The 12,894-nt window shown below is 39.1% G+C and overlaps 1 protein-coding gene across 1 annotated transcript in view; it reads left to right on the top strand.

Moving 5' to 3' along the window:
• Nucleotides 1-721: 721 nt before the first annotated feature.
• NRK (Nik related kinase) overlaps nucleotides 722-12,894 on the top strand; it is a 122,450-nt gene continuing 110,277 nt past the window's right edge. The window contains exons 1-2 of the mRNA XM_068962949.1: nucleotides 722-778; nucleotides 8,040-8,105. Of these exons, the coding sequence (XP_068819050.1) occupies nucleotides 722-778; nucleotides 8,040-8,105 (123 nt within the window). The remainder of the gene's footprint in view (nucleotides 779-8,039; nucleotides 8,106-12,894) is intronic.

The raw sequence follows: 12,894 nt of genomic DNA, 5'->3' as shown, positions 1-12,894 counted from the left end.
AGAAAAGTCTCAAGTGTTTCGTGGAGAGTTGAGGGCGCGGGCTGTTTGGACTGTGGTAGGGCTGTGGGGCCCAGACTGGGAGCGGCGCGGAGCGGGACCAGTTTTCCGGGGCTGGCAGCTGCCTCGAAAAAGTTTCCTGTGGAACACCCGCCGGCGGGGGCGGCGGGTGCCGCGGCGGACTTAGGAGGGGGCGGGAGGGGGCTGCAGGGCAGGGGACGGGCGCCGGGGCCGGCTAGCAAACCGTTATAGTCCTTCAGCACCTCCCTCGGTCGCTGGCCCCCTCGCCCGCCTCCCCGGCGCTCGGTTGCCCACCTGGCGACGTGACGCTGCACCAATCCCCTTCGAGCTGCTCCCCGGCCCCCCTCCCCTTGCACCGCCCCCCTCCCCACCCTGAAAGAGGCGCACCCTGCCCCGGCAGACGCTGCGCTCTCGCCCGCGGAGCACCCTTCTCGCTCCGTGGTCTCCGGGACGGTCGCTCGGACTCTTCTCTCGCCTTAGCCAGACTCGCTTTCCCGCCTCTCAAACTCCAGCTTCCCTCCACTCCTCGCTCGTTTCCTTCCACTTTCCCCTCCTCTTTCTCCCACGCCGCCAACCCTGATTCCCCGTTCCTTTCCCCGGCCCTCTCCCTTCCCCTCTCTTCGTTGGACTTCTGCACGCTTCCACCTCGGACTCCCGCGAGGGTGCCTGACCTAGTAGCCCGCTCTGGTTCCCCTTCGAAGCCATGGCGGGACCTGGCGGTTGGAGGGACAAGGAAGTCACGGATCTAGGCCACTTGCCGGTGAGTAGAGGACGCCCGTCGACCCCCTCACCCCCAAGGGGTGTCTTCTCCGAGTTCTGAGCATCCAGGGAGGGGACCGATGTCCCGGAGCCTGGCTTGGCCAGAACTTCCAGGAGACCGCGAGTGCGGGAGGGAACCCCCAAGAATGGGCTTTGGGGAGGGCGCCCCTCTGGGCACCCGAGTCGCTCCAAACTCACGGAAAGGCGAAGGGCCAAGTTTAGAGGGGGGTGGTGGAGAGAGGTGGCAGTGGAATGGTGCGAGCCACAAACAGCGGGCCCTTTTCCCAATGTGGCCTCTTCGGTCTAGTGGCGCTCGGGTTCTTGTCCTAGCGGGGGCCCAAGAGAGCGACGACGCGTGGCTTCCTGAGAGCACTCCTATGTCACCTCGCTGCCCCGTCGTTTGCTGCTGCTTTTGCCAGAAGGGATGCCCACTCTCGGCTTGACCTTTCCTTCTAGGTGACAGCCGGCCAGAAAATCAAACCGTTGCCATCTCGCTTTCTAATAGCACTTTCCAAAACCTTATTCTTCCAGGGCACTAATTACGTTTTAGTATTGCGGGAGCTAAAGAACTCGACGGCTTGGGGAAGAAGTGAATTTTTCACACCCCAATTTGTGTTTAAATGGTATCGCGCTCAGTTGCTAATCACTTGCTAACTTTTTCTCATGGTTTTCGTTTGTGGATTCCCCTTTTCCCAAACTGCCCAGGTTTCCTCCGAAGTTGTAATTGATTGGTGAGCTATTATCACTGTCGTTATTAGTAGGCTTGATTTTTTTTTTTTTAGCAGCGCCGTTTATTTCATTAGCATCTGGTTTCTGGCAGATGTTGGATCCCACCCAAATCCGTTTTTCAAGTTCCTTTTTAGACTGGCATTTCACTTGCACCCTCTTGAATGTAAAGGGTCCCTGGACTCTCTGAAAGGCATGCACCCATGTTGGAAAGGTGGCCAAGCAACTGTATATTTCAGGGCAATGGCCTGCTTGCTTTGGTAAAAGCTAAATATTAACCTTGAGGTTATAGAACTATTCAAAGTATCAGTGCCTTAATTGTATACATATTTACATTTAAATATTGTCTTATTGATGATGGCAGACTCCCCTTTCCCTCAAACACTGAGCATTCTCCAAGCTTCACCTTTACAATTTGACCCTAAAATAATGTGGAGGAGGAGATGATGCACATGGGTAACATTTTAGCAAATTGTTCTCAGCCTTTTTAAAAGGGAGCCTCAATAAAAGCATGTGGAATTACAGATGCATTGTGGTTATTGATGCAGCTTCATAAAATAAACTCACAGAGTTTTTAAAAGTATTCTCCCACTTGGTGTATACATGAGATTTCTGGAATATGGAGGCCTCAATTGGTGGTTTCCTTTCTGAACAGCACTTTCATATTCTGACTAGATTTGCTCCCAAGTGTAAAACCAACGAATAAAATGTTACCCTCCTCCAACATCATCTGTGTATTGTGGAGGAAAGCAGAAAAAAAAAAAAAAGCAAACTAGGGTAAATAAGGAAACCACACATAGATAGGCAAGCTGAAATAAACTCTTTTGAAAACTGACTAAAGGTAGGAATGGGAAAGACTTCCTGGAAATGGCAGGGCAAGGAATCCCAAAAGCAAGGAGGAAACGGAGAAGGGGTTTGATTGCCTCAAAAAATGGGGGGAAATGGCTCAGACTAACTGGCCCACTCATGGCCTGGGAAATAAGAACTTGGTGAGGGCCAAGATGATAAAGGGAAAGGCTGCAGTCTGGGGAAATATTAGTTTTCTGGGTGTTGGTGGAGGGGAGAAAGATGAGGGTAGTTTTTAATGCAGGTGCAGGAAGAAGATACAAAACCTCAGGGCACTGATGTTTGGCTCATTTTACAGACTTTATGAAAATCTCATTAAGTCCTCAGCTTCTAACAGTTTCTAAATTTCTATTATATAGGAGCCATTTTATATCATGGAGATCTTCACCATGTGAGCAAATTATGCCTAAGTCTCCCTTTGAATATCCATCCAGGTCTAAACCCTAAGAAATCAAGTGGAAGAAGATCACCCCCTTTAGAATTTCTTTCTTTCTTTTTTTTTTTTTTTTTTACATAAAATTTTTAGAGCTGTGAGAAGTTCACTGTTGCTTTGGTCACTGAGGTATAGATTAGTGATTTCTTTGCATTTGACTTATGTCCTAAAGTTGGTGAAGAAATAAGAGTAAATAAAGAGGTCAAGAGATATCTAAGTTACCTGTTTGGAAGTTTGCATTTTGGTGCAAAATAGACATGATAAAGCAAGCAAAGAAACCTGCGTACACTGAGATCCCTTGTGATAATTATCCTCAATAGGATGTATATGAGATTTAAAAAGTTGGCATTTGTCAACACTAAGTATACCAACATGGCAAAAGCCAGATAATGAGAGGGGATTCAGACGTTAGAGTTTCATACTGAGCAAAACAGAATCATGCAGAGTATATAGAATATTTAAATACAGGTGTAGTTTAAAATTGATATATTATGTCCGTTTCAGGGCTGGCCAGCTAAATGACCACAAGACAAGGACCTTTGAGGGAAGTCAGGCTGGCTGTGAAAATTGTGATTTAAAGAAAGCGGTAGAAGTTTATTTGACACTTTTGATATTAGATATTTTTTAAAACCTAAAATAGTAAGCAACAATGAAAGCTGTGTAAACAGGGAGAGAGGAGGGGAACTGTACATTTTTTGCATAATTCCCTAAAGTGAAAGACATAAAATGAGAGAGTGAACATAATAATCAGAGAACAAGAGGTAGGTAAACTACATCTTCTTTGTTAATTAATAGGTTACTATCATTTTTCCATTTTCGCTAACTATTGAATAAATATTTCCTACAGGTGAAAAACAGAAAATACAGAGATTTGTGGTTTGTGCTTCCTTTTTTGAAAAAAGAATTGCGAAAGCCTTATGTTTTATATATATAAAACATTATATGTAGGTGTGTATTTGTGTGTATATATATTTGTAACCTGTGTGTGTTTCACATTGCCTGCCAACAGCAATACCTGGGGATATATATCTATATGTATATATATATATATATGTTTTTTCCCTAGTATACATATGTCACTCCATCCTTGGAACTGGAAACTATTTCTTCATCTCCAAATCTGGCATGTCTTTTGCTATGATAGTCCCTTTGCCTTCTGTGCCCAATATGGTAATGACATTCCTCACGACTGCGGCCTTGGTATTTGACACTGCCATGTGTAGTCCTAATCTATATTGGGGTCAGGATTAGACAGGCCTGGAGGACAGTAGTGGCAGAGGTGATCTGAAATAGTACATGATCCAAAAAACCATATTTGAATTATATTAGGTTTATATTTAAACATAAACTTCCGGCTCTCCCAGTCTTCCACCACCCTGGGTGGAAGACCAAGCCTACCTTTCACGCTCAGTCATGAGAACCTTTCACTTTCTCAAATTCCTTAGCCTCCTATTTGGAATCAGTCTTGCCTTCTAGTCCACAAGGACTGAAGTATTCAGCATATCCTCCATTAGGTATTCTAGAGCGTCACCTCAACACAGCGTTGTACTTCAGCCAGTTTCCTCAGTCCCCCGCCCCAGTATCTAGAGCAGCAGGTTTTATGTTAGTGCACCAGAACAGTTCTCAAGAATGAGCTTGGAGCCCATCCGCAGAAACGCTGTTTTCATATTTCCATGGTTGGGAATCTGTATTTTAAACAAGAATCCCCAGATGAGTCTCATGTTGGGAGAGTCTGTGCCGTCCACAGTTTGAGAAACACTGGTCTAGAGGAAGAGATTGTCCTTTTTAAATTTCCACGTGAATTGTGAAGCCCACTCGTCCAAATATCTCTGAAACTTACTGACACTTATTTTGTTATATCTGCCATTTTCAGTTTCTCTATCCATAAACTATTTTCTTAAAGTCACTATTTCTAATATTTGAAACAAAGGAACAATAGCCTATGGTATTCCTTCTAGGTACCTGCAATCTCTTTTCTTTCTGTAGCTAACTACTAGAATATGTTCTGTGTTTTTCTTTTACTGCCCTAAATCTGAAATGTATTGCTACCTGTGTTGACCATTTATCATTTCCCCTTTGTTCTTAATTTCTGCTGTATTTGATTCTGTAGATCTGTCTCTCCATCTCTCCCATGACCGGCAAACACTGCCTTCTAGTGGTTCTTTTTCTCCCTGTTACCCTTAACCCCAGCCCTTAATAAAAGGACCCATCAACGTGATCACTTTCTTACCTCTTTTTGAATTCAGAAGACAGAAATATCTCCCTAAAATTCTAGATTTCAGGGGGCAAACAGACTAGGACTTTTAAATTGCAGGAGTTTTCTAGACACGTTGAAAAATATAACAAAATATAGAGTATTTGCCCTACATTTTACGATTCAAAATGTTTTAAAAATTAGACTTTCAGTACTACCTTTTGAGGAAAACTTTCACAAATTAAGGTTTCTTGTTAACTATTTTTTTTTAACCAAATGGGACACCGAAGTATATACTGAACCACCGAATATTCTCTAAATTAATATAACAGTCATAAATATAAAGATCTTTCCTCTTCTGGGTTTCTTATCTGTAAATAGCAGGGCAGAGGAGAGGACCAAGTAATCATAAAGACCCTGCTAGTGAGAATCTTTCAATTTCACAGTCACCAAAAAAAAAAGAGTTGACGTCTCAGTACTTCCTCCCTTGGGAGCCTAGAATAAACTTTCTCTGACTATAATTCAGTGGAAAATTTGATATAAGAAATTGTGTAATGTTATCCTAGTCATTAGCATAGACCCCTCCTCTTTTTGCCCAGTTTGACAGTCATTTAGTTTTGAAAGATTAATGTGGAGACAGAAACAAAAAATCTTGTATAAAACTAATGAAAAAAATACTCAGAATAAATGAATACTAGATTTAGCTTCCATTAAGAACAGAAGAAAACGTTTTTAAAACGTTTAAGTATGAGCATGAGGAGAATGAATTTAAGATGTTTCAGTCATTTGTGATCAGGAAGAAATTTCTGAACAATATGAATATAGATAAAATGAGGCCTCCAAGAATTGCACAGGCATTTTATTCTCCCGTTTGTTTCCTTGGTGTCTTTTTTGAGTAAATAGATACTTGTGTTCAAGTATGAGTACAGTACTTGCATTATTGAGGGCTAGAAAAGGAATTAAAGAAATTAAAGACTGTGTTCAAAGATTTGGAAATAAACATGTTCAGGTAATGCAGTAATTCTCTGATATATGGTATCTTTTCTTTTTTTTAAGCTAAAATGCGGCCTCAACTATACAAAGAATGGTTTACCAATAAGAACCAGCTAACATAGTTGATTCTTTTGATCAATGACTAGAGACTATTTCTCCAGAATTAATAATGTCTCATATAAACTCCGCAAAGGTCTCCTTTAAACAAATATGTTAAATTGATAAGATCTTCAAGCCGAACCTTAGGAAATTCTTTGTTGGCTTTTTCCCATAATTTTTCAATGAATTATAACAACGATATGGTTATTATCAAAACCCACTATACCTCTCTTTTTACTTTTACTATATTCTCAAAATTATAATTTAAAAATCTTTGTATTTCTGGGAGTGTTTCCCAGAACTGTTTTCCTACAGTGATATTGTGCATATTGTGGCACTGATTTTAATGAGAATTTTAAGAAAGTAGCCTGCTAGCAATTGTCATATCAGTGCATTGAAAGCACCTGGATTTTCGAATGTCAGAATCTGATTTTTTTTCCAAAGAATTTTAGAGCTAGAAGTCACCTAACACGGCACCTTTATTTTATATATGTGAAAACTGAATCCCAGAGAGAGTAAGTAACTTACACAAAGTCATATAGTTAATTAAAGGCAGAACTGGGGCTAAATTTTCAATCTCCTGACTCTGTCCAGGTGAATATTTGTTGATTAAAGTAATCCCAGAGCTATGCCATTTTCCTATGACAGTTTTGCTAGATTACACAAATATCATACCAGTTTAAAGGAGTCTATAATTTCAGTCATATACATTGCATTTGCTCAATAGTTTTTCTGTTTATCTCATATTTGTCACAGTGATAAAAATATTTTCAAACAAGGTTACATGAAGTTTGTGTATATAAAATGTGCTTTCTATAAAGCTTGTGAATTTCCAAGAATTTGCCAATGCTCCAGTTACTTTGCGTGTAAACTGGCATCTGCTCATATCTCATACATATTTTGCCAAAATAGCATAATAAGCTGCTAGGATAAAAGTTTAAGTAGTGATAAAATTCAAGAAACCATGTTTTGTGGTGAAGAGGAAATTAATATCAATATTTTAAGGTAAGAAAATAATGTTTAAGGATGAATGCGGAAACCTCAGGAATCTGTTGATAAACATGTTGTATTTTGTCGTTTATGATGTCACATTTAAGGTTAAGACACAGACTGTATCAACAGTGAATTTGTGCCATGAAAACATATTCAGCTGATGTAAAGATTAACTTAAAAACAAACAAAAGCAACTCTGTCTTTTTTTTTAATGATATTCTTTTATTGCCATGATGTTGTTTTGTTATTCATATTTAGAAGCAATGTTCTTCTCAAGAAGTGTGTATGTTTGTGTGTGTGTGTGTGTGTGTGTGTGAGTTGCCCAGTCATGTCCGTCTCTTTGCAACCCCATGAACTGTAGCCTGCCAGGCTCCTATGTCCACAGGCAAAAATACTGGATTGGGTTGCCATTTCCTTCTCCAAGGGATCTTCGCCACCCAGAGGTCCAACCCAGGTCTCCCGCATTGCAGGTAGATTCTTTACTGACTGCGTCACCAGGGTAATTGCTACTATAGAGATAAACAATTTAGACTTTATAGCTAATATCTACTCATCGTTATATATCTACTCAATATTACCATTACTGTATGGTAAACTTTCTGCCTTTCTGGTTAGCACTCAACTGATGCATATGAAAAGAGTTTTTCATTGCAAGTAAATGAATTTCTTTCTACTTCTAATAGTATTTCTAATTAAATTATGAATATGCCTCACCTAGACATGATTGTACCAATTTCACAGTTTTATGATAATCAATTGTACAACTATTTAATGTTCACACAATTGCTTTTTTAAAAAAAAATAGTACACTCAGTCCAGGGAGATTGTGATAACTGTATTCTTTTGGTAAATAACACTTAGGGTCTTCCCATGGAAATTCTAAGGGAACAAGGCAGACTGAAAATAGCATTCTATACAGCTCAATGCTTAGCTGTTTTTCAAAAAAAAATTCAGAAGTTTTATTGTACATTTTTGCAGGATCCAACTGGAATATTCTCACTGGATAAAACCATTGGCCTTGGTACTTATGGCAGAATCTATTTGGTAAGTGGACTTACATTATGTTTTCATTCTGCATTTTCTAATGACAACAGTGATTGCAAGTCAAAACCCTACACTGCAAATCAAATAATGCCAAAGCATATTTCACTTTGAGAGAACAATCAGATTAAGATAGCTCAGTGACAACTGAGAATTATTATGAAAGAAATGGATTAGAAAGCTATAGTGAACCAACCAACAAAACCTAAGATCTAAACATTATTAGCAGAAAGTTAATAAAATTGCCAAAGGAAAAGGGAACTAACTCAAATAATATGTGCTCAAATAAAAATATCACTTGTTTTATATTGTATATCCATACTATTCTGGTTATTCACATTCAACTTTTAAGCTGAATGTTGCAAAAGTTTCCATAGCATTCTATATCATCCTGTATACATGAATGTGCATATGTATTTGATAGTTTACCAAATAATCTAACAAGAAAATCTATGCATTTGTTCAATGATTTTTATATACCACAAAGTATATGACAGACACTGTGATAGACTTTGGAAATAAACTGGTGAACAAAGCAGATAGTTCCTGCTCTTCTAGAGTTTATGGACTAGAAATGTATAAGTGATTAAATGCGTGTATGTGTGTGTCTGGGAGGGTTGGAGGAGGCAAATTTATAAAAGTACACACATAAACAATTATATAATTGCAATTGTAATACATATCTGTAAGAAAATTCCTAATGATATAAAAGTAAAGAACAAGGGGGCTTATTTTAGATTGAAGCGTCAGCCTCCCTGGGGAAATCACTGGTAAACTGACAGCAGGAGAACAAATATGAGATAACCAAGCAAAGGTATGATTGTAGAGGATGATGCTGATTCATTTGAGGAAGAGCAGGAGCAGTGTAAAGGGTTCTATTGGAGATAACGGTGCTTTAGTGGCCCTATCATTTATCAGGTGCCCTTCCCCGACTCTCTAATATGGTGAATAGACATTTTCTCAATCCTGTATAATGATATGTACAAACGCAGGATTCCTCTTCCCTAGGCATATCCCTCAAATACCAAATCACTATCCCTGGACTGATCCTTACCGTCAGCTGACCACAGGTCCTCTCCATATGGGTTGTGTAGAAGTATCTTGAAATGGGTCCAGTGGAAGGGGCTTCCTTCTAATCCAGACAAAGGTGCCCTCTGCTTGCCAAGCCTTGTACCCTTAGGGCTGCATCTGCCCAGGAGTTTCATTTTAAAATTCATCTACCCAGGTAGGGTGGGGAGACCTTTAAAATTTGTAAAAAGGTACCTATAGCACAGACACTGAGTAGTAGAAACAGAATTGTGGAGGAGTCCTAAAAGTAGAAGGAAACTTGGTGAGTATAAGGAACAGAGAAGGTCAATATTCATGGTGAAAGTTTTCTTAAGTCATTTTGACCTAACCTATTAGCAGAAACAATAAGCTTTAGACAGTGATGTGATACAGATGCAAATGTATTGTTTATGTTATCCCAGTTGCATCCAGACTGAATGATTAGTTAACAATTGTGTGATCGAAGCAAATTTTGCCAGCTTGTGCATAGATTCCTATACCTTATGCATACAAGTTGCTCTTCTCTATGGCACATTTGTCATATCCATGGCTCTACACATGTTTTAATTCCTCAGGGATGTGTATTTAAGTGTGTGTGTATTTGGGTACTTTCTTTCATTTGAAGGTATATAGCTCTCTTCACCATCAGATATTAGGAATACAACCCTCAGCTTTATAAGGCAAAAAGCAAAGGTAAGGCTAGATAACACAAAAAGATGGTTTTTCATCAGCAGTCATCAGAATTGCGATGCCATAAGAAGAAGAAAAGTCAAGAGGGTAAAAGGTGAGTGTGCATAATAATTCTTTCTTTTAAACCAGGGCTTACTGAGGTATTGTTTACACGTGGAAAAATTCATCCTTGTAAGTGTACAATTTCATGAGTTTGGACAAATATGTCCAATCATGTAACTACTACCATAATCAAGATTTTTCGGTATCCATCTTAAATTACACAGTATACCTTCAAGTAATATTCTACCACTTCACTGTGTGGTATCCCAGCTTGTATACTATGCTTATGGTTGTTATACATTTTGGTCTTATATATGATATAAACCCATACTACTACTACTCTGTTCCCTCTACTCAATACTACTACTTTTTATTTAGTCAGTTGTCTTTTAGAGCAATTTAAAAGGAAGAAATATTATATTTATACTCATTTGAGCTATTTCTGGTATCATCATTTATTTGGTTAAATCCAAGTTTCTGTGTATGATATCCTTAAGCCTGAAGAACTTCCTCTAACATTTCTTATAGTGCAGGGCTTCTGGTAATTAAGTCTCTGCCTTTGTGTGAAAAGTCTCTCCATTTTCAAAAGATATTTACATTGGATGTAGAATTTGGGGTTGACAGTTACTCTTTTTCCTTTGAGCACTGTAGTAATAATGCTCTGTTGTCTTCTGGTCTGCATGGTCTGAAGTCTGCTGTCATTCTTATCTGTGTTCCTTTGTGTTTTTCTTCTGGCTGCCTTTAAAATTTTTCTTCTTTGTTTTCCAGCGTTCTAAATATGCAATGTATAGGGGTTTGTTTTTATTTTTGTTTTGTGTACACATGCATGTGCCTCCGTGTGTGTGTGTATTTTGTGGGGGTATTTGCCACCTCAGGGGACTCTGAGTTTCTGGGATATGAGCTTTAGTTTCTCCTTGTGCTCTGTGCTTCAAAGATACTCACTCAGTGCTCTCGTGCCTCCCCCAGAGGTATGTATATTGCTTATCCCTTCTTACTAGGGTCAGGAATATCCCCTGGAGAAGGGAATGGCAACCCACTCCAATATTCTTGCCTGGAAAATTCTATGGATTTGCAAGCTACTGTCCATGGGGTCACAAAATATCAGACATGACTGAGCGACTAAGCACCTAGTAGGGCAGGGAAGAGTTTTCTGTTTTCCTGATTCAACCCCTGTCTGAGGCAGATCCTGTACCTCTAGGTCATGAGAGTGGGACCTTCTTACTTAACCTGCCCTTCTATTACTAGTAAGACACCTCTAAATGGCTTGGATCCAGGAATGATTCCTGTGCTTCCCCCAGAAGTAGGGGACTGAATATGTTTTTACATTTCCCCCAGCTGTATCAGGTCCTCATCTGTACCCTGGAAGGAACAGCATTTGGTGCCCTTCCCCTAAAGCTTAGGGCTTTTACTCAATGAAATTGGATATGGTTTCACATTTTTCCTACTGCAAGGGCTTCTCTCTACCAGGTCAGGACCATAAATATGTGGAGAAAAGCTTGTGACTGTTTTAAGAGTACTGCACTCTAGTGCTAGCCCATACTTGGCATTTAGCAGTTCATTAAAAATCTTTTTAAAAAAATTTTATTTTGTATTGGAGCACAGTTGATCAACATTGTTGTGTTTCAGATATACAACAAAATGATTCAGTTATACGTGTATCTATTCTTTTTCAAATTATTTCCCATTTCGGTTGTTACATAATACTGAGCATAGTTCCCTGTGCTATACGGTAGGTCCTTGTTGTGTGTCCATTGTAAATATAGCAGTGTGTACATGTCAGTCTCAAATTCCCAATCTATCTCCTCCACCCTTTGTTGACCATTTGTCATTTCCCCTTTGTAAATTATCTTAACTTAGTTAATATCTTCTTGCTCTGAAAAGCAATGTTTATGAAGCTATCTAGCAGCACAGAACTATGTTTATGGTGTTACATATTACATATTATTTTTATATTCTGATTACAGTTATGTTAAAAATTTGCACATTAAAAATAGTGAATTAAATGTTATTAATAGAGTACTGAGATAGTGGATGTACTTTTCTATATTTTAAATTGTATATTTCTAATGATTGTAATGTTATTTGTTCTTTACCTAAATAATATATATGTGCATATATATATGTGTGTGTATATATATGTGAATATATATGTATATAAAATGATGTATAAATACCTTGTACAACAAAATGGAAGCATGATAACATTCAAAATTAATGTCAGAGTGACTCATAGAGTCCTTTGCTTTTTCAGCTCTGCCAACCACATCCCCTGCTGGTGTTTGTTTTGGTTAAAGTCTCTCCAATGTCTTCCAGCTTGTTTCCAAGGCCTTGTTCTCTGGCAGGTTTCCAGCTGTCTGCTGAGGTCTGTGCATGTTGAAATGAAGGCTGAGTTGCACACTCCACATTGTAACCCTTTTCCTTTCCTTCTTTTTCTTCTAATTAAATACCTGTCTTTCTACCCTCTCCTGCCTCCTGCCAGTATAAACCTCACTTAAAATCGTGGGTTTTACTTCTCTCTCTTTTTAGGAGAAAGTGCAGTTCTTTTTTTACTCCGCTAGAGTTATAAAATGCAGTTTCCTTTTCACCTTTAGATTCTGGTCTCATAGCTGAAGAATTGTCATTCAAATCGGAAGAATCCTTAGAATTTGCCCATGTGAGACCATATTAACAAAAAGAAATTATTTTGAAACTTTTTTTAATGGTACTATTAAAACTAGACAGTTTCCCAAAGATCAATATACCCAGAGAGACTGTAGTTATTCTATGGAATACGGAATATTAAGACAGAGACCAAGACCTTTTAGGATAGCTCAGTGGGTGGCAACCTGACCCTCCCGTTAACTGACACAATACTTGTAGACTGACTTTTCTGGGCCTATTTCCTCAAGTATAAAATAAATCTATTTGACTAGATAATCGCCAGCGTTTTTTTTTTTTCTTTTTTTGGGGGGGTGCTCTTCAACAATACACCTAGCACAGTGCCTGGAACTCAATAAAATGGAAACTTATTCTT

This window comes from Capricornis sumatraensis, chromosome X, assembly GCF_032405125.1.
Source record: "Capricornis sumatraensis isolate serow.1 chromosome X, serow.2, whole genome shotgun sequence".
NCBI lineage: Eukaryota > Metazoa > Chordata > Mammalia > Artiodactyla > Bovidae > Capricornis > Capricornis sumatraensis.
The sequence above is the reverse complement of the archived record's forward strand: the minus strand, read 5'-3'. Positions and strand labels throughout refer to the sequence as shown.